Source organism: Gobio gobio (assembly GCF_949357685.1).
Source record: "Gobio gobio genome assembly, chromosome: 3".
NCBI lineage: Eukaryota > Metazoa > Chordata > Actinopteri > Cypriniformes > Gobionidae > Gobio > Gobio gobio.
Window position 1 is genome coordinate 49,261,822 of NC_137099.1, and position 22,974 is coordinate 49,284,795.

Below are 22,974 nucleotides of genomic sequence, written 5' to 3' on the forward strand. Positions count from 1 at the left end.
CACAGGTTGTCCCACCCTCACACCAGTAAACATGTCATTAGAGAAGAGATGTAGCTGCAAGAGGGAGGGGAAGTAATTTTGAATAAAGATCACAAGGGCACATGAATTTTAAAAAAGTATGTGCACGGATAAATCATTTATAATAAACCCTGCAATATTCCATGAAAAAAAAGAAATGTTCGTTTTGATTTCATGGTGACTTTAATAAGTGATATTACATTTGACTTGACAAATGAATTTATGTTTAGGGTTATGCAGCAGAAATGGACAATCCAGCCATGGCTCATCTCATCCCCAACACGCTGCTTCACAAGAAGGACATCCTCTTTGGCAACATGCCTGAGATATACCAGTTCCACAAGAAGTGAGTGAACCGTCTCTGTCTCAGATTTAGCTGCCGCTTGTGTGGTGTTATAAAGCTAAAGTGCCTCTCATTCTCTATATATTATAGGACTTTTCTCCGAGAACTGGAGACGTACACAGACTATCCTGAGCTTGTAGGCCGGTGTTTTTTGGAGAGAGTAAGTCTGATGTTACATCTTGTGCTGTTCTGATTTATTACATTTTTAAATAGATTATTCAAATGTCTTTTTCTTGCTTTGTTAGATGACGGATCTGCAGATATACGAGAAGTACTGTCAGAACAAGCCTCGCTCCGAGTCTCTGTGGAGACAGTGCTCTGACTGCGCTTTCTTCCAGGTCATCTTACATTACAAGAAACTACACACACTGTTAAGCCACATTATAAGCACATATTTATCTCTATAATGCAAAGGGTTATATTATAGACTATCATAGATATATTAGGAATACAATATATAGGACCTGATATACACTGCTGTTCAGAAATTGAATTTTGACGTCTCTTATGCTGACCAAGGCTACATTTATTTGATCAAAAATACAGTAAAGACAGTAATATTGTGAAAAATTATTACAATTTAAAATAACTGTTTACTGTTTTAATATATTTTCTATATTCCTGTGAAATAAAGCTGAATATATATATATATATATATATATATATATATATATATATATATATATATATATATATATATATATATATATATATATATATATATATATATATATATATACTATTATTATATAATATCATCATAAACTATATTCATAGTAAAGAACAAAAAAAAAATTGTATTCTATTTTCAGGAGTGTCAAAAGAAACTGGAGCATAAGCTTGGTTTGGACTCGTACCTGCTCAAGCCTGTGCAGAGAATAACCAAATACCAGCTTTTACTGAAGGTAAACTAGACCCAGAGTACATGTGCAGATATATAATTCATATATTTGCACCTCTGCCTGATGTAACCTCTGTGTTCATGTGTGTTTATATCAGGAACTGTTGAAGTACAGTAAAGGCTGCGATGGTGAGGAGGACCTGCAGGAGGCGCTCTCATCTATTCTGGGCATCCTGAAAGCTGTGAATGACTCTATGCACCTTATTGCCATCACTGGATATGAAGTAAGGACGCAGTTTATTTAATGTGCAGATTGAATGAAAAAGGTTATCAATAATGTAAGTCACCTTTGGAGTCGTTGTTGACCCCTGACATGTTTTTCCAGGGCAACCTCAGTGATCTGGGCCGCTTGATGATGCAGGGGTCGTTCAGCGTGTGGACGGAGCATAAGAAGGGTCACGCGAAGGTGAAAGACCTGGCGCGCTTTAAGCCCATGCAGAGACACCTGTTCCTGCATGAGAAATATCTGCTCTTCTGTAAGAAACGAGAGGAGAACGGAGAAGGTTATGAGAAAGCCCCGTCATACAGCTTCAAACACTCACTCAACGTAAGTCCTGAATGTCAAAGCAGTGCAAGACAGAATATTAAAGTAGCTCATTTTCATTTATTATTTCTCTGACATGGAAATGAGCATCGGACGATGTGGCGGAGTGGTTAAAGGAATATTTAATGAAAAAATGAAAATGACCCCATGATTTACTCACCGTCAAGCCATCCTAGGTGTATATGACATTTTTCTTTCAGACGAATACAGAAATGTCCAAGCTTTATAATGGCAGCCCAAAATTTGAAGACCAAAAATGTGTATCCCACCGCCTTCGGTATTCAACTTACGAAGTGTAGCACCTCTCGCAGTTCAAAATGCTTACGCTACGTCCAACGTCATCGTCGCACCAATTACGCCTTTTTAGGTTTGTCCGACATCATCGTCGCGTCAGTTACACTTTTTCTGTAAATTGAATACAGAAGGCAGTCCGCCGGAAGCTAGATATTTTACTTTATAATGTGTTAAATATGCATATTTTTCTTACAAAAACCCATCGATTCGCTTCAGAAGGCATTTATTAACCCCCCGGAGCCGTGTGGAGCACTTTTATAATGAATGGATACACTTTTTTGGACTGCCATTATAAAGCTTGGAAGAGCCACGACATTTTTTTAATATAACTCCGATTGTATTCGTCCGAAGAAGAATGTCATATACACCTAGAATGACTTGAGGGTGAGTAAATCATGGGGACATTTTCATTTTTGGATGATCTAACCCTTTAAAGATGTGGGCTGGTAAATGAAAGGGTCAAAACAGTCCTTTCTTTGTTATCAAAAGCAGGGAAGATTTATAATTTTTTGTGCAATCTAACCCAGAAAAAGGAGAAATTCTCATGAAATCTGCATGTTTAATTTGTGTTTTGTATTGTATAAATAAAGGTTGATGAAGAGACGCATTTACAAGAAATATCATATGAGACTGATTATGTTCATGTCTTGTCCTCTGATAGATGAGTGCTGTAGGGATTACTGAAAATGCAAAAGGAGACCACAAAAAGTTTGAGATCTGGTGTAATTCTCGAGAGGAAGTGTATATCGTACAGGTAAAACATTGTCCTTGTAAAAATATTTGTCTATTTATGTTTATTTATCCTGTCACTCACCTTTCTGGTCATTTCATTGTTTATTTTCAGGCGCCAACACCAGAAATCAAAACAGCATGGGTGAACGAGATCCGGAAGGTTCTAACTGGGCAACTAAAGGCCTGCAGAGGTGAGAGACACACAATCCCTTTGGGGCCCGTTCACACCAAGGACGATAACTATATAGATAACGATAAGATATATATAGTCCTAAAAATATTCTCAATATTAAAGAATAGCAGAGTTCACACCACAGCTATAACAATAACGGCACAGAGAAACGCTGGAATCACTTTCAGAATGTTTTTTTTTCTGGTGATGAACGATAAAAACATTGACAGCTAATCAGAATCCATCCTGCTGTAACGACCTCTAGCATTTACAGCGGCAGACAAGTACACGCTTAGAATAAACAGAACAATATTGTGGACGCTAATATATTTATCTTTATAGTTATCTTTAACGCTATCGTTCTTGGTGTGAACAGACCTTTACTCTTTCTTTTTATTATTTAGCAAGGACACATCAAATTGATCAAAAGTGACAGTAAAGACCATTTTAATGTTACAAAGATTTCCATTTGAAATAAATGCTGTTCTTTTGAACTTTCTATTCATCAACGAATCCTGAAAAATATTAAGCAGCACAACTGTTGATAATAATCAGAAATGTTTCTTGAGCATCAAATCAGCATCTTAGAATGATTTCTGAAGGATCATGTGACACTGAAGATGCTGAAAATTCAGCTTTGCATCACAGGAATGAATTACATGTTCAAATGTATTTAAATTGAAATAATATTTCACAATTTGACTGTTTTTACTGTATTTTTGGTCAAATAAATGCAGCTTTGGTGAGCATAAGAGAACATCACACCAACCCCAACATTTCGAAAGGTAGAGTAAATAGAAATGACACACTTCACGTTATCAGCTTCATTGTTTGTAGTGATCTAATAATGTTTGTGATGTATTACAGAGGCGAGGCAGCAGAAGGGCTCAGATCAGTTAACTCCCACCAGCAGCAGCCTAACCCTGAGCCCCTTCAAGACCAACCCAAAGAGCCTCAAGAAGGGAGAAGAGAAGAAAACCGAACCCACAACAGCAGATCCCAGTACGGCTGCCTTACTCAAAAATAATGACAAGGTCAAAGGTCAGTCAGCCTTTCTAGACATGCACAACATAAACACCCTCACTGCATCTGAAATTGCGTACTGTCTGAGTAGGTACTACATTTGAATGTATAATTTACTCCGCGACCATTAAAAAATAAAAACGCTCTGTATGGTATGAATGTAATCTGGATCTACTACATCCGTTATGTTGTTACTGTCACGTGACCTACCAGCATCAGTTGCATCGCTTCACTGAAATTCACAAATCCTTTCCCGTGGCCTCATGGGATAAAGTGGCCAAATCTTGCCGGAAGTAGTAGGTCATCCGGGAACTTTTCGCCGACTGTTTTTTTTATGAATATTATGAATTCGGACCTGCGTACTGTTTTTCGCATACTGTAAGGAAGTAGCAGTGTCTGTGTGTACGCTTTTTCAGAGGTCGTCTGTCTGATATTATACTGGACATATTTGAAATCAGTCAGTCAATGTATCAGTGAAACCAACCCCGGACTAATGTTTCCCTAAATCTGTCCCACAATTCAGAATGCTGCTGTCTTTCCTCTTGCTGCTTAGACTGTGCATTTCTGTGATGAATTTCTTTGTGACCTCTTGTGTTTCTTTTATCCTAGTTTTTTTTTTCTGACTAAACCTGTAACAGCCTTTATTATTTCCCCCTCCTCTTTCTTTCTCTCTATCTCTGTGGAGAATAGACGAGACTGTCACCAGTCCCAACACTGAGAGAGCTGCAGTGGCTAAAAAACGTTTTACACTGCAGGGCTTCAGTAACCTCAAGAGTCAAAAAGGTACAGCAGGAGGGCTCACAACTTTACATGGTCATGGGCAATACATTTACAGCAGGGTGATTTTGCATATTGATGAAAACATTTCTAAAAATCATTATGATAAAAGCATGTTTAGCGGAAATTTCTTAGTAAAAATGTATTGTTTTAACTACGATACAATTGAAAACAATAGTTTAGTGACATTGTATAAATGGAAACTATTTAACCTGGAGTAAGTACTAAGATTTGGCTTGAACCTCACTGCAGAGCTGATGGCAGCCTCTGGTGGCAAAAGCCTCACACTACCAATGGTGACTCTCTGCCCTTCAGGTACACCGCAGTCTCAGGATACACTAGACCAGGGGTTTTCAAACTGGGGTCCTTCAGAAGGTCCTAAGGGGGTCCCCAGAAAATTTCAGAGAATAAAAAGACAAAGCAAAAATGGATAAAGTCTACCGAATATTCTGTTTCATATCTAAATGTTTCTCTCCTTTCTTGCCGTATACATAGGCTTCTTTCCAGAATTGTATATCTTTGCTTTGTATCTTTCTAGTGAGTCCCCTTTATCTCGCTCACTGGGGTTGTAAGGCAGTATTCTTAATGCAGTACATACACTGCTTACATACATTTATTGTGAAAGTTGCTTATACAAATAATTTTTAGTTGAAAAATGTTCTTCTTCGGGTTTATACATCCAACATTAAGTATAGTCAATTTATTAAGTTTGGAAACAATATTTTGTGTTTATAACATCACAATTTATTTAATCATAAAAATAGATGGAATTTAGGATGGGGGTCCCTCATAAAAGATTCATCGTATTTGGGAGCATAAAGTTTGAAAACCCCTGCTCTAGACTGTAGTGTAGAGCAGGAAGTCTAGATTAGCAGCAGTTTAACATCATAGTTCAAGCTTGGTTACATTAGAGTTTAGAACAATCATTACTTAAATGCTATTTACTGTGCCTTAACCAGGTGTGACAACTTACTTCCAGGAACAAGAATTTGTCCACAACAAAACCATTTTATTTTTTTAGACCAGTTACATTTCCCGCGGTTGACTGGTAGGGCCTAAACTTGACGGGATACAACGTAATTTCCAGAAACAAAAATTTGCCCACAAAAATATTTTATTTTATTTTATTTTATTTTATTTTATTTTATTTTATTTTATTTTATTTTATTTTATTTTATTTTATTTTATTTTATTTTATTATTTATTTTATTTTATTTTATTTTATTTTATTTTATTTTATTTTATTTTATTTTATTTTATTTTATTTTATTTTATTTTATTTTATTTTATTTTATTTTATTTTATTTTATTTATTTTATTTTATTTTATTTTATTTTATTTTATTAATACTACTTTATTAATACTGTGGAAGGGCCTCAACCATACGTGACACAACTTTTTTTCCAGGAACAAGAATTTGCCCACAACAATATTTTATTTTATATTTTATATTTTATTTTATTTTATTTTATTTTATTTTATTTTATTTTATTTTATTTTATTTTATTTTATTTTATATTTTATTTTTTATTTTATTTATACTACTTTATTAATACTGTGGAAGGGCCTCAACCATACGTGACACAACTTTTTTTCCAGGAACAAGAATTTGCCCACAACAATATTTTATTTTATATTTTATATTATTTTATTTTATTTTATTTTATTTTATTTTATTTTATTTTATTTTATTTTATTTTATTTTATTTTATTTTATTTTATTTTATTTTATTTTATTTTATATTTTATTTTTTATTTTATTTATACTACTTTATTAATACTGTGGAAGGGCCTCAACCATACGTGACACAACTTTATTTCCAGGAACAAGAATTTGCCCACAACAATATTTTATTTTATTTTTTATTTTATTTTTTATTTTATTTATACTACTTTATTAATACTGTGGAAGGGCCTCAACCATACGTGACACAACTTTATTTCCAGGAACAAGAATTTGTCCACACTGAAACCTAAAATTCTTTGCGATTTTTAAAAAATGTATTCATTTATTTATAAGAATTTGTCCACATTGAAACTAAAAATGTTATGAATTTTATTTCTTTATTTAAGTTTATTTTATATATGGTTATGGGAGTGGGATTTTGGACAGATTCAATTTCCCCGGGTTCACTGTGACAGCACAAAACAAAAGCATTTTTTATCAGATGTTGTTTTATCACATCACAAATGGTTAGGGCACAGAGTAAGACTTTAGCGTGCGTGCTACTTTAGAGGCTTTCACCCTGTAGAACTGCCAGATTTTTCTTTATAATATGTAAGAATCTTTCCTTTAACCCTGTTATAGACTTTCTCTTTCTTCTTTCCTGATTATTTGTCCTCTTATCCTTTTCTTTCTACTTTCTCGCTCCTTGCTTTGGCTGCCAGGATCATCCCCCCCTAGTCCTGATCACAAAACTAAAAGACATGAGATTAAGAGTGATCCTACACCGTTTGGCTTCAGAGGTACACTGTCCCATAAAAACTCCCAGCATTCCCTCCTCCAACATCAGCCATGACCAGTGTTCTGTGCTCCCAAGCATTTATTTAATCATATTATGTGGTTTCCACATTTTATTTCACCTTCATATATTAGGTTTCACCATCTTCCATACATCAGCCTGACGTAATAAAAAACTAAACCGCTTCTATATCAGGTGTTAAACGTATCCAAACAAACTGACTTTAGTGCTGTATACCCCACCAACAAAAGCGATCTGTCGTAGTTGGTAATGGAGTCTTTGAAATCTTATCGGCTGCCTCTCCCTTAGACGCAGGTCCCCACATCTCTCTTACCCGAGTGAGATGGATGAGCACTTCTAGTCTGTTGCAGACTAAAAGGAGAGGTAACTAGATGCCTGGTGTGGGAATGAACTTTATCGTCTTTATTGCTCTCTCACACTTTCAAACAGACTGGCAAACACTAACCACAGGGTATGATATTATTGCACTGTAATTGGTGGTTTGAAGGATAAATCACAGTGCTAAATGGCATCTCTCTGACATAACTGCTCAATAAATGACTATTGTAAATCTAAAATGCTCTTACAGTGGGAGAATGTGAATCCAGCCCAGTTTATATTGTTAACAGGAGAGAGAGAAATGATCTGATCATCTCTTCCTATTTCTCTCTTCTTCTTTTTTCTATTTTTAAATGAATCCACTGAAATTGAATTATCATCATTATTCACTTATGTCATTTCAAACCTGTATGCCGTTCTTGCTTCTGTGGAACACAAAAGAAGAAATGTTTCACATTTACTGGTTGCTGTTTTCCATGCATTTACATTGAATGAGGACCAAAGGGTTCAAGCTTCAAAAACAAAGCATACGCACCATAAAAGTATTATATAAGTGGTTGTTATTCACTGACAATCTTTCCCTCCGGTGAGATTTTAACTTGAGAATCATTGCAATCAGATCTTTGATACAGTGAATTTCACGAATGAATCATTCAGACAATCAATCACTTTATTGAAAAGATCTAACTTAAAAGAATGATTCATTCACAAATTCAACTGATAACTACAGTATTTCTCATGAAGATATTCAGTGAAAAAAAAGTTTGACCTGTTCCTCATGCAAAACGGTCATACACACAGAGAAAAAGGGTGTCGAATTTGTACCTTTTTTACTCCTAAAAGGTGTTTAGGAGTACCTAGAGTACAAATATGTACTTTAAGGTACTACTAAGAACCTTTTTGTGGTTAAAAAAAAGGTACAAAGATGCCCTTTTAAGGGTACTGACCCAGTGACAAGCTGGTATGATGTTGACACCTTTTTTCTGTGTATGATTTCAGAAGATTTTTGGCATATACATACAGTATATTATACTTTTGCCCACCTTTTGAAGTTTGAAAACGTCTCAGGTTACGAATGTAACCATTGTTCCCTGAGAACAGGGAACGAGACGCTGCGTCAGCTTGACGCTACGGGGAACGCCTCCAGCGTGACTGGTGCATGAAATCACAATGAAAAAACTTCAATCCTATTGACCGGCGACAGCCTATGATGTCATCAAGGTGCGACCAGGAAGTATATAAGGGCGCCTTGCCAGCATGACAGTATCTAATCGTCTGAAGGGACTGTTTTCGGCAGGCAGGCCCTGCGGCATGGCACAGCGACGCAGCGTCTCGTTCCCTGTTCTCAGGGAACAATGGTTACATTCGTAACCTGAGACGTTCCCTTTCGAAAGGGAACTCGCGCTGCGTCAGCTTGACGCTACGGGGAACGATATACCAACGCCGCCATGCCGACGGGAGTGCATGCCCACTGGCAGTGACAACTGTCAAGACAAGCAAATTCTACTGAGATGCCTGAACCACTCCCCTTCTGGTCACATTAGGCTGTCAGTGACAGCGCTCCCTACGGTCATAGCCCAAGCTATCGCCCAAGAAGGAACCTTCACACACATGAGGTCCTTCCCAGGCCCTGCTCGAAGGCCTGGAACCAGCCCATTCGACTTAGAAGGGGTTCCTTTAAGGGAACGTGGCAAGGGAACTACGAGGGAACCCTATGCCAGTCACTATTCGGGAGGTTCTCACCGAATGCCACCAGGGAGACCTGACCAGGTGACCCAGACTAATGTGGGACACGTAATACGGTCAACCCTGTCTGTACAGTACAGAGCCTCTGGTACTTGCCTCCGAAGAGGCATCCCGCTAGGGTGCTGCAAAAAAGGCAGTGACATCCACTAGCCAGATCTCAGAGACGGGTTATCCCGGAGAGCAGCTCTCAGCGAAGTGCTATATAACCCTTGCTAGCGAGGGGAGTTTAGCCGCTCGATCCTCGGATCTACCAAGCACCTACTTTAAAACGTGCTTAGGAGGCCACAGGCCTTACAGGCTGATTATGCCAGGGAGGCCCCGAGGGGCCTACAACCCTTAACCAGCGCCAAGCGGCCGTAAGCTCATAGTAGACCCTCATTCGAGAGGAGCTCATAAGCCTGCCTGGTAGGTAACCATGCAGTAGGCAAACTATGAAAGTCCCCTCCCGTGGGGACCGCATAGCAGCAGTAAGTTTCGTCGTGCTAGGGTAAGAACACCGCCTCCAGGTCTCGCGAACGGCCAGAGACCGGCGCCTGATAGCGGGTGACCACTAGCTGTCAGCGTAAAGCCAGTTGTGCGTTCCCGCCAGGGGAACTCGTTCCCTGTGGAGGCCGAGAGGAGCCTCCACCTGGTAACCCTTGCCGACTGCTCGCGTGTCCAACAGCGGAGCTCGCCCTCAGGAAGGCCAAACGGGCCTGAAACCTGATCGCAGTCGTGCTAGCCCTCGAGGTAGCAGGGAAGATAGGGACTCGCATCATCAGGGAGGCCTAACGGGCCTACCACCTGCAACAATGCCGGGCATTTCTCCATCACAGCCCTCTGCTCAGTGACTGGACCTATCCAGAGACCACGAGACAGGAGCGTGCCCTCAGAGGAGGCCACGTGGGGCCTACTACTCCAAGCGAATCCCACAGGGAAGCCCCGTGCAGCTTTGCCTGATAGCATCCCGTGCTACGATCCGTTACCAAACCTGGGGACCGGGGAACGATTTCAGGGAGGCGCAATGCCTCCACCTGATAGCAGAGCGAGCCGCCCAAGCCAGAATGTGCTACTCATGGTCACCGCCCCAGCGGCTGCATTAGGGGAGGCCGGTTGAGGCCTACTACCTACTAGCACTCGTGCTAGCCATACAGCGCCTATTAGCAGCTTATACCAGCCATCGAGGGACTCAATGCCAGTCGTGCCCCCTCGGGGGAGACCAGGCAGCGCCTGCTGACCACAGCAGGCCCTCAGGGAGGCCAATCGGGCCTACCATCTGAGTAAAGGTAAACCAAACCGGGAGCCTACCCCTCAGGGCGGCCTTAAGAAGGCTGGCTGCTGCGCCTGGGCTGGCGGCAGCTGTCTGCTGCTGACAAAGCCTGGAAATCCAGTTCACACCTGGGAACTCATCCCCAAGGAGAGTAGCTGACGAGGTTACTGCTGACGTCAACACCAGTGGAGAAGAGCCTCCAGGGCCCACTCGTGGGCCACGGCGTCGAGACTTCCTTGCAGGGAGGCCGGTTGATGCCTACTACCTGTTCTGAAGTCCAACTGCCCAGACTGCCGAAGCTGGCTACTAACAACCAGCTGGCTCCTATGCCCGCACCTGGGGCTGGCTCCATCCCAGAGGCAGCTAGGGACAACTTGCATCGCCGTGTCCTAGGGCCCCTAGGACGGCGCAGTCTCTCGGGCAGCGCCTACAAACATGGACCTAATCACATTGCCAACAGCAGTGTACTCAGCGAAAGTGCTTAAACAAAGACCCTCTAAAGCGAGGGGAGTACAACTTACGTCACCTGCCTCAGGGCGGCTGTCTTACTTTCCATGCGGCCAACCATAAGTGCGAGGGCGTCAGCCATTGGTAATGCTCGGGCCTCAGGGGAGCATCCGACCAGAACCTTCACAGAGGTTTATCCGATGTTCAGTTCAACCCGAGCCCTAAAGGAGGTGGAGCAGAGACATAGAGCAAGGGTGAAACAATACCTTTTCTTTTAGAAAATATAGAACCCACCGGCCGAACATCCTCCAGGAAGAGGCCGGGGGCCGCCAAAAGATGGCGGCCACCAAGCTCTGAAAGGCGGAAACGGCAGATAAAGTCTGATCGCAAAACCAGCGAAAGACGCTTCACTCCGCCCCACGACCACTGGCAAAGTCGCTGTCTGCTGCAACACCCCGACTGCGTTACTCGTAACCCCAGAACGCAGAGAAGGGGGCGGGCCTTGGCCGGACGACTCTGTAACAAGAGGAGGCTGAAACAAGGATGCATAAACCACGCCATGTTCTCATATCAAAGGACAGGCCAGGGGCGAACAACCTTCATTAAAAGGGAACGCCCCCATCCTTGACAAAGCCTAGGCCAAGTGGTGCGGCATACCGCACTAGATCTACTCAGGGCTCGGGAAAGAAATATTATTACCTCTAATATAACACACTGAGGCCCCGAAACCCCTTTTCCCAAAGCCCCGCAGAGCTGGGCGCAGATCTTACTACAGCTCGCGCATTAGCGCGTACCCGGTCTTCAGCTACTTCCCACTTTTACGCTAGGAAAACACAGCTAGCCCTCTACACTACAAGCCCTTGGGCAAGAGCGCAAATTAAACACCCACATAGTGGGAAAAATAACACGGAGAGGCAGCAAGACTCTACTAGCAAAAGTGAGGCATTCACAGACAACCACATAATGTTGCAAAGAAGATCGTTCTTAGCTTACTCACGGGGAGCTGCAGGCCCTGCGAAATCCCTCGATGATCCAAAATTTCCCCAAGCAACCCCTCAGGGGAGCGACGGTCAAAAAGTCCTGAAAAACATAGTTTTGAAAATGTTTCGCCCTCATAGAGGGGGACTTACCAATCACTCCTCGCGGTGCTTCAACCCAGCCATCGAGCTAGTATCCGCCCGCCATCCTGAGGGGGGCGCTTTCACCAAACTAGCCAGGCGAGCCGGCAGAATCTTACATTTTCTGCTCATCATAGGCCACCGGCCTGATGTAAAAGCGCCCGGGGGGAAAACCAGAGGAAGGGAAAAAGGCAGCGTTCATCTCCGCGTCCTCGAGGGCGGAGTCCGCTGCCTGCGCTGGTTCCGGTTACCAGCCCCGGCTTCCTTCCTCCTCCTGTTGCGGGTGTCCCGCCTCCCCTGCGCCCCAATCCTCCGCGGCGGGGCGCTCGAGAGGTGACGCTGGCTTGCTGTTCCCATCTCCAGCCTCTCCGAACCTTCCCACCACCGCCTCTACGGAGGTGTCGAAAAGGTTCGGACTGCAAAAACCGGGGCATCCAGGAGAAAGGACTTCTTTCTCCCCGATGTCCAAACGGCTAAACCACAGATGTCTCTCCGTGGCCACCGTTGCCGCCATCGGCGCTATCTGTACGGTGGCCCGGAGAGCGAAAACCGCGGTCCAGCGCGACTCGACTACCGCCTCAGGGGGTCCCTCCCCCTGATCGAGGTCCCTCAGCAGGTCTGCCTGGTAAGCCTGCAACACAGCTGTGGTGTGCAAAGCCGCCGCAGCGTGACCCACTGACATGTACGCCCTGCCATTCAGGCGTTTAGACCGGCAGGGTGGGAGCCACAGTGTCGCCGGCCGCCCAGAGGCGAGATAAACATAACATCTCGTCCACGGGCGGCATCGACACATACCCAGCCAGGCAGTCCCTCGACATCAGCGACATCTAGCTCGCCGATGTCGACAGATGTGGGGCTGAGTATGGTTTCTTCCATTCCCTCGAGATCTGCTGATGGAGATCTGGAAAGAATGGAAGACTCCCAGGAGTTGGGAGGTCATGGGCGGAGAGAAACCGATCGTCCGAACTGTTTGGACGCTCAGCCTTTCTCCTCACGCGCCGCAAGGCAGCTGCAGTCTACCCGCAGCGCGTTCCATGACTTCCAGCAACTCCCCGTACATGGGACAGGATGGTTTGAAAAGCTTCAGCATCTTTAACTGACTCACCCATCCTCTGCTCGAGCCTCTCGCGATCTGGATCGTCCTCAAGAACCATAACTGTCTCCAAGCGACGAGCCAGATCCATCTGGGAAGCGCATTTCAGACGCCGCTCAGCCTCAGCTTGAGCGTGGTCTTTCCCAGATGCTGAACCCTCTCCCCTCGAGAAGAGGTCCCACCGAGAGCGGAGCGTTTCCAGAGGACAACGCTCACAAATACTTTCACAAGAGGTTCGCAAACCTCTCATGCATGCTCTTCTCCCAGACAGTAAACGCAAAGTGTGTGTGTATCCAAATGGCAAGATACACATTCAAAACACACCTGCAGAAGTGGCGTTCTCAGCACACTTCATTGTTATCCTTCTTGTAGACGTTTCACGTGAAGACAGGCAAAACAGTCCCTGAAGACGAAGAGATACTGTCATGCTGGCAAGGCGCCCTTATATACTTCCTGGTCGCACCTTGATGACATCATAGGCTGTCGCCGGTCAATAGGATTGAAGTTTTTTCATTGTGATTTCAGGCACCAGTCACGCTGGAGGCGTTCCCCGTAGCGTCAAGCTGACGCAGCGCGAGTTCCCTTTCGAAAGGGAACTCTTTTGTTTTCTTTTGGCTTTTTTCAAAGTTTCCATTTGTTTTAATTGCATGGAAAAAGATAAGTTTGTGTTCCACAAAACAAAAAGCCAAACAGGTTTGGAACGACATGAGGGTTAGTAAATGATAAATGATATGATACATTTATATTTCTGGTTGATTCCTTTAAGTACTGTGTTTTTACTGTCAATTTACGATAATTTACATTTATAAACCAAAAGATGTCAGTTTGAGCAAAAATCTCAACTTGCACTTCCCTTTGTGTGGAAACACTTGAGTTTAAGCTGCATGAGTGTCTGGTTTGGGTTCCTGTCTGCTGGTTTGCGGTGCTAGTTCTGGATTCACTTTTACGATTCTGAAGACCACAGATCCGTTTCTACCAAACACTCTTCCGGGATCCATGATTATCCACTGATTCATATCTAGAAATGTTTATGTATCTCTCCATAAACATGCTTTGAATGATTTGCGAATGTGTCATATGCCTTCTTCACAGTCATAATCTGAACATAAAACACAAACAGCTGATAGCTCAGTGCCTAGAGCTGTTCCTCTTTTAAAATGGATTATGAGATAAAGAGGCCCTGGCTCCATTTCAAAACCTAGTGTGCCTAGTCCACATAAGCATCACATGCACACTCCCAAAGCAAAATCTGTTCTTCAAAATTATTACTTCATGCATCTTTTACATCAACTGGCAATTCCGTCATGCGACAAGCTCAGTGAAAACATCCATCCAAGATGGTAAATTTGGTTGAGAGAAATGACAACTATATGAATAAACAAATTTACTATTAGTGTGCTAGATGTGCTATTGTGTTGTTAGCTTAGCAACATGTCAATGCCAAACTCTACTGAAATCCCAAGCATCCTGTAACAAATCCTTCCCTCGCGGGACAAAATGACCTGAAGCCCTAAAATTATGTTTTGTTGTTGTTGTTGTCCAGAAAGCTTTTAAATGCATTTTTGGGACATTTTTTTAATTTACCTTTTGAATTACTGAATTTTATCAATAAATAATATAATTTTAGCACATTCTTTCGACTTAAATTCAAATCAGCTCAAAATATCTCACATTGGATCAATTTGCCTGTCTCTGCGACCTATTGTGAGGAAAAAAAAATTATAACATTTAATATAACATTTCATGACTCTTGCCACTAGATGGCCTTATAGCTTTAAATGGACCAAATGAGCTGTTCCACTGGGTCTTAAAGTCAGTTCTCAAGTTTATCTCTTCAGTATGCATTCAGATACACATGTAGACATTATAAAAAAACAAAAATGTATAAAGTTTTAACAATTTTAGTTTTAGTTTTGAGCATTTTTAGGTTCTTCTGTGTGCAGTGAAGCATTCCTCGCATTACATTCATTTCTTAGGGGGTCAAATTGACCCGTGAGTGAAGGATTTGTTACTTTTTTTTATTACAACCACATAAACTCCTTGAATCCTTTTTTGTGTGTATTCATGGTTCAAGTGTGAAAAAAGTCCTATGGTCTTGGACCACTTCGATGGACACTCAATTTTTAAAAAGAATGTTTAAAAATTAATTTTGGGTCAAAATGACCCGAGGGAATGATTAAAGAACTCTATTAGTGTGGCACATTACTGCTTATGTGGAGCGTTTCAAATCACTCAGAATAATGTTTCAATTGAGTTCAATATAGAACCCTAGGGTTCTTGACTTCAAAAAGGTTCTATATAAGGAGAAATGTCTTAAATGATTGCATAATACTTATAGAGACAGAGCGACACGCGTCATAATCTGAAGACCACGCCCACCGGGGGGGGGGGGGAATAATCGAATGCTCTTCATTGACTTTGCATTGCGTGAAGCTCCTCCTTGTCATTTCGGGCTTATAACAAAAAACAGAACAATGTCTAAAAGCGGATATGTGACAAAGTGTACAGCAAACAAGCCAAACAAAACCCACAACCAAAAACCCAGAGGTTTTTATAAGCGGTTGACCCAAAAAACGAGCGTTTAAGGACAAAAAAGTGGATTTAGGCCATTAGACAGAGCATGACACGTTATATTACGCTGAGAACTACACCCACTAGAGGGGAACGTGATCAGCGACAGTAAATATAACATAAAACTGACATTTGGATATTTGACTTAACAGTGACAACATGTTTACTGCACACATACGCATACTGAGGCATACTGAGTGTCAGGATCCCAAAATGTACCCATTCTTCCTGCTGAAGCGTCACGTTTTACTGCCTTTATCCACTTTTGTCTCCTTAAACTCTCGTTTTTTTTGGGTCTACAGCTTATAAAAACTTATGTCTGTGTTTTTTAGCTTGTTTGCTGGACACTTTGTCACATATCAGCTTTTAGACATTGTTCTGTTTTTTGTTATAAGCCCAAAATGACAAGGATGCAGCCTCACGCAATGCAAAGTCAATGGAGAGCGTTAGAAATACGCTCTGTCTCTATGGATGTCATTTGTAATGGGATATTTCAGTGTTTTTTATTCTGATAAAGTATTTTTACAAGCTGTTTAATTCATACAATTTAAATAAAATGAAAAATGAATTAAAACTAAACCCATAGAATGATCCTATGATGGGAGCCCCTTAAAGGTTCTATATATGTCGTGCCTGACAGGAACTTCAAGGTTCTTTTCTTCTTAGAGTGAGGTTCCATGACAGTTAGATGTTGCCTTTTGTATATTTAAGGAATAGACAAAAGAGCTGACTACGTTTTGAAACAGAGCCAGTCTCTTCTTCATCTTCCACACGCCATCTATGTAGAGCACCCTCTCTTTCGTTGTCTTACCATAATCCAAATGTTGCATTCGTTTCACCCGCCCTCTCTTCCACAAGGCTTCACCAAGGCATCGCTGTCTATGGATGCGTCTGAGGAGAACGACGGTTACTCGAGCGCTGAGGACCCCATGAACTCTGATCCTGAGGATGAGGGAGGGAAGAAACTGGTGAGTCCAAGCACTCTTTGCTGCACAATTCCTTGTGTCCTATGTTTGTTTGAGCACTGATGGTCTGACTCGTGTTTGTTTTTTGCATGTAGTCTCCAGGCAGGTACGTGGTAGTAGCTGACCATGATAAAAGCGGACCACAGGAGCTGACGGTTAAGAGTGGAGACACGGTGGAGCTGGTGAGAGAGGGAGACGATGGACGCTGGTAAGATTCACACCAGGGGCGAGGCCAGAAATGTTCAAACGGGTGGGCCTTCATGCCAAATTATCAGAAGAAAAAACACAGCAAGGTTTCAAGTTCAAATTTACAAAGCAGCAAATAATACATGAATGAATGATTTTATATATGGTCAGAGCTCAAATGGAGTTATGTGGTTTTTGACCAGCGAATGTCCTAGAATGTCAGAGAAGCATGTGTTATTAACAGCTGCATCTGAGGCAGTAAGTGCATTTGCGTTTTCTTCAACTTACAGGTTTGAAGAGCCAATCGAGTTACGAGGTTTAGTCACAAGCTCTTTTTAATACTTTTCTTTGGTTAAATATTTGCAAAACCCACAGGGAGACGTAAATGGTGACCAATAGTAATGATTTATGAAAATAAATAAATAAATAAAAATGACACAATATGGAAATACGAGGTTGCACCAAACAGATGATATGAATTAATGTTTAGAATCGTTTAACTAGAACTATAGACGATAAATGTTTGTACTTACTTTTGCATGTCCTTCTGGAATATTTCAGTTTTTTTTGTTTGACAAGCGTGTGAAATGCAGGGAGAGGGGAAACTTCAAAACCCTGCAATTGACCATGGAAAATTGCATTTGATAAATAAAGTTATAGTGTGATAAGACATTTATTAAAATTATTATTGCTTATTAAATTACTTTTTGGAAAATTACCAGCTATTTATTGGGTGGGCCACAATTTAAAGTGGGTGGGCCCAGGCGTAGCTTCGCCACTGATTCACACATTCAGGATTATGTCAATCCTTTACTCATCCTCATCTTCCACATTCCAAACCGTTATGACTCAAAAACATCTTTTGTGGTTTTTAATAAATTAACAATTTAATTCAATGGATCTTTTTTTGTTTTGTTGAATCAACCAATTGAAATAAATTTGTGTATCAGTGTGATTTTAGTATTATTTATATACTAAAATTATTTTAAATATTATTTTAATTAATATATACAGTTCGCTTTTATTTTTATATTTTCAGTGTCTTTCAATGTAGTTTAATTTTTATTAAAAAAAATATATATATTACTTATTTATATTTATTTTTAATATATTGATCTTGCCATGAAAATAGCCACAGATGCTGATATGGCAATACAAGTTTTTATTTATTTTTTATTCATTAAATGAGTAATATTTATTTATTTTTCTTTATTTCAGTTTTATATTTTTTGCATAGTATTAGCATGTATTTATTTTCAGTATTTTTTGTTTTCACGTAAACTTATTTCAGTTAGTTTCAAAGGCAAACAAATATTTGCATTTTATTTTATTTTTGTTTTAACAATATTTATTTTTTTTTGTGATTTGACAAAGGCCCCCCTTTGTCTAACACAATATTCACTAGATATTTCTGCTGTAATTATGAAAAAGCTGCTTGTTTTCAAACATTTTATTGATATATTAGCTTGGTTAATTATTTTAATATACTGAATAAATTCACCACGATTCATTTTGTGATTCCAGTATCCTTCAATAAAAACAATAATTATTTAGGGAAAATAAAATAGTTTTTATTTCACATTTTGTGTGTTTTACCATTGCATTTAGGTTATACTTAGAATATTTTAATATTATTTATTTTACTTTTACTTTACAAGAATTTGTCCACACCAAAACTGAATTAATTATACTTAAATTGTTTTTATATATTATTAATAATATATTAATTTAAATACTTTTATATGTAAAATGCACTATAAATGCATCAAATACAAAAGTAAAGCCGTAAATAATACACATCATCATAACCTACTCCTAATTTCATAGGCTTAATAGAATATTGTAAAACATATAAAATGTTAAACAACAGGAAATGACACAGAGGAATACCTCAGGGCATATTTAAAATATCTATGTCCATTTAGGTATTTTGAGTGTTGGATCTTATGAATGACAAGTACATTCCACACATACATTTATTATCTGGGCTCCTTTTGATGTTTGTAAGATGACCAAATTAGAATCGCATGTTTCCTGTAAGCAGAGGCTGGTGTGATATTGATGTTTTTGTTTTTTTTGTTTTCCAGGTTTGTACGTAATCTGCGAACCAGTAAGGAGGGCTGGGTCCCTGCTGCAAACCTGCTCACTCTCATCCGAGAATCCAAATCTTCCCAATCTCTCTCCAGCTCAGGTAACGCGACTTCCTGCTTTTCACCCACCACACAATAAATCCCCGTCATGAATTTAGCTCATGCGAGTGCATGCATGTTTTTCCCCACAGAAGGCAGCGGGTCTGGAAACCTCAGCACGTCGTCCAGCTGCAGCGAAACCTACACAAGCTTCTCCGACATCAAAGCCTGAAGCCCCGCTGCTCCAGCGCCTTGTGGCAGCTCCTACACAGTGCACTTTCTACTGAAGCTCCTCGAGCCTTTGTACTGTATTTAACCTCCTCAACCGAGAAAGGAATCGACCTCTGCGGTCGATATGCGCTATTCAGGATATTTTATATAGAGCGTCGCCCTTTCTCAACCGTCTCTCCTTCATAAGAGAGAGAAAAAAGGTAGCTCAAATGTTCCCATTCAAATTCTCCTTTACTTTGAAAGTATCGCGCGATGCCGTTGGTTTCGCATCTGCATGCATTTCCTCAAAGATTAAAAGAGTGTTTGGTCGAGTCGGCATTAACATCAGAGTGGCCTGCGGTTTAAAAAGTCTTTAAATATACATAAAAAGGACTCTCGTTGGACTTTAATGTACGACCACATGAGCTTCCACTGGTTTTTATTGATCTTGCGTTGAGAATATCAGTGTCTTTTTGGAATGTCTGACGTCTAAAGCTCCTGTCTGATTTGCTGTAGCAGCAAGACAATGAAACGTCGTTTTATACCATAAAGATTTTTGAGGTTATGCCTGGTGAAAAGTCCTGTTCTTCACTGTATGTATTAATCTTAAACAGCTGTATAGTTTAAATTATTTCCTGTAAAAGAAGATTTGTACAGATATTAACTTTTATCTCATGTTTTTCATTAAAACAGTAAATATATATATATTATATCTATACATATTGTATATTATGACCACTATTGTTGTGTGTCAATGAATTGTATTTTGTTGTATTTGTCACTTTACTGTTCAGCACCATTCGTGTACAAATTTTCCAGTAACAACATACCAATTGTGTTCACGTTTTATGCAATTTATTTTCCTGTACGTCACCACAGATTGTTTAATTCGGATGGTTTGAAATGTAAAGTCTGGAAAGTGATCATTGGCGTGTTGTAACCAGCACTCAACTTTTGTAAGACTTGATTTTAAAGGTCAGAACCTTTTGTCAAATAAGTATTTTTTTTTTTTTAATTTGTCAAAGTTCATCTATAATCCTAGAATCAGACAGCTGGTTCAATCAAGGATTTTTGACCGTTTGAACACCACAGTGTTCATGTTCCCATAACTGTACACTGTCTTTTGTTTTAACGTGTTCGGCAATACAAAAAGCGTTGTTAATATCTATTTAAATTTTATGTGGCACATTGCTGCATGTTTTATCTCATGTTCGTTTTTATCGTATTCTCATTTGACATTAAAATATTTTCCTGTATTAGGCTCGTATCTGTGTATATGTGTAAATATGTATCTAAGAGGTTGTATGAGATGAATGAATTTAAAGTGCTTAGGCTGAAATAAACTTCACTGAAACATTCTATCCTCTTCTGCTGGCTCACATTTGTCTAGGAAATATCGTGTTTTTCCCACATCGCTCTCATTTCTGCTTTAAAGATTACGTTTGGTCATTTCGATCTTAAAGTTGTGAATTGCGAGAGTCAAAATAAAATGCAAAAAAAAGTCAGAATTGTAAGATATGAACTCTCAATTGCACGAAATAATATCAGAATTTTGAGATCTAAACTCGCAATGAAAACGCTGATGTATTTGATTTTGCAAATAAATTTTACTTGATGGTTTACCATATTATTAGACCTTTCTAAATTCATTTAAATCTGTTTCATGAGTGAATGGGGAAACTTTTGTGATAACATTTCATTTTATAAATATTAAGACTATAAAAAAATTAAATCCTTGATAATATAATTACCATATCCTCCTGATAACCATAAATATGTTTTCGTGTCATTACATTGTTTAGAGCATAAGAACAAAATGGAAAAATAAAATTTTTGAAAAAAAAAAAAAAATTAAAAGACACGAATAGGCAAAAACACTGGGTTTTTTAAAATCACCAATCAATTTTTAGGTTTCAGGATTTTTTTTACATGAAACTTTGTATAAAGATGACTCCACTATGTTATGAAAGATATAACAGAATGATTGCATTATGGAATATGTGTGTAAAATGGCCATAAGCAGGTTTTCCATTATATACAATGTGTCTATACATTGTATCTAATTTGCATATTAATGTGTTCTTGGAGCAACATGTAATGAAAATAGAAGTGTAATAATGAGAGTAGTAATTGGCAAGATTTTCATAATATCTTATATTTAATAGTAATATTGAAATATAACTTCTTTTCCTATTCACTTGTCGTGTCTCCCAAAATGCCTGATAAACATGATTTAAGTCCCGGTGTCCTCTACAGTGGACATTTAGGAAATCAATTCCCTGTTTCGTAACAGTGAGTCATGTTTTATTTTGAAACCCCATAACATTTTGCTGAGATGTTGATTTATAACAAACAATTCAAAAATTAGTCCGATTTAAATGATAATTACAAAATATTATCATATTTCCATAAAAGTGTTAAATTTGATCACTACATTAATGTTAGCCATTTTTAAAGTCCAAGGAGAGGCAGTTGTCATTGTGAAACCTCCAAATGTTTGGTACCTCTGAAAAGCCCTGAATGTGCTCTTTACAGGACATCTAAACATGTGACATGTATTGGTGTCAGAGAAATTCACTAAAATACAGTGTATTCCTGGGTCCCAGGAGGAACTAATAAGAATGTATTTATTGAAATCATTTATGATCATAAAAGAAGAATGGGTAAGCTTTTGTGATAGAATTTTATTTTTAAAACTTGATTTATAAATATTAACAGGTAATATTAAGACTATAAAATAAAACAATTTCCCTTAATTAGCCTATGATAATAATTTGCCATGTTTTTATACACTTTAATCCGCTTTCTGATAACAAAAGATAATGGTGGAAATTAAACGTTTATGGTACAATCTAATTTTCAATCAAAACTTGATATATAAATATTTAGTAAAATACACTATATTGCCATAGGTTTTGGGACGCCTGGCTTTACATGCACATGAACTTTAATGACATCCCATTCTTAATCCATAGGGTTTAATATGAAGTTGGCCCACCCTTTGCAGCTCTAACAGCTTCAACTCTTCTGTGAAGGCTTTCCACAAGGTTTAGGAGTGTGTTTATGGGAATTTAAGTGCATTTGTGAGGTCAGGCACTGATGTTGGACGAGGAGGCCTGGCTCTTAGTCTCCGCTCTAATTCATCCCAAAGGTGTTCTATCGGGTCGAGGTCAGGACTCAGTCAAGTTCCTCCACACCAAACTCGCTCATCCATGTCTTTATGGACCTTGCTTTGTGCACTGGTGTGCAGTCATGTTGGAACAGGAAGGGGTCATCCCCAAACTGTTCCCACAAAGTTGGTCTTGTATGCTGACGCGTTAAGATTTCCTTTCACTGGAACTAAGAGGCCAAACCCAGAAAAACAACCCCCACACCATAATCCCCCCTCCACCAAACTTTACACTTGGCACAATGCAGTCAGGCAAGTACCGTTCTCCTGGCAACTGAAAAAACCCAGACTCATCCATCGGATTGCCAGACAGAGAAGCGTGATTGGTCACTCCAGAGAACACGTCTCCACTGCTCTAGAGTCCAGTGCACTGACCCCGCTCTGTGATTTTATGTGGCCTACCACTTCGTGGCTGAGTTGCTGTTGTTCCCAATTGCTAATAAAACCACTAACAGTTGACCGTGGAATATTTAGTAGTGAGGAAAT

The 22,974-nt window shown here is 39.8% G+C and overlaps 1 protein-coding gene across 1 annotated transcript in view; it reads left to right on the plus strand.

Moving 5' to 3' along the window:
• mcf2la (mcf.2 cell line derived transforming sequence-like a) overlaps window positions 1–20,679 on the plus strand; it is a 93,387-nt gene extending 72,708 nt beyond the window's left edge. Inside the window, exons 16-32 of the mRNA XM_079811711.1 lie at window positions 249–364; window positions 452–521; window positions 607–699; window positions 1,174–1,266; window positions 1,361–1,486; window positions 1,588–1,809; window positions 2,762–2,854; window positions 2,945–3,023; window positions 3,742–3,789; window positions 3,872–4,045; window positions 4,718–4,810; window positions 7,193–7,270; window positions 7,576–7,650; window positions 16,688–16,797; window positions 16,890–17,002; window positions 19,068–19,171; window positions 19,262–20,679. Of these exons, the coding sequence (XP_079667837.1) occupies window positions 249–364; window positions 452–521; window positions 607–699; window positions 1,174–1,266; window positions 1,361–1,486; window positions 1,588–1,809; window positions 2,762–2,854; window positions 2,945–3,023; window positions 3,742–3,789; window positions 3,872–4,045; window positions 4,718–4,810; window positions 7,193–7,270; window positions 7,576–7,650; window positions 16,688–16,797; window positions 16,890–17,002; window positions 19,068–19,171; window positions 19,262–19,341 (1,767 nt within the window). The 3' untranslated portion in view covers window positions 19,342–20,679. The remainder of the gene's footprint in view (window positions 1–248; window positions 365–451; window positions 522–606; window positions 700–1,173; window positions 1,267–1,360; window positions 1,487–1,587; window positions 1,810–2,761; window positions 2,855–2,944; window positions 3,024–3,741; window positions 3,790–3,871; window positions 4,046–4,717; window positions 4,811–7,192; window positions 7,271–7,575; window positions 7,651–16,687; window positions 16,798–16,889; window positions 17,003–19,067; window positions 19,172–19,261) is intronic.
• The last annotated feature ends 2,295 nt before the right edge of the window (window positions 20,680–22,974 follow it).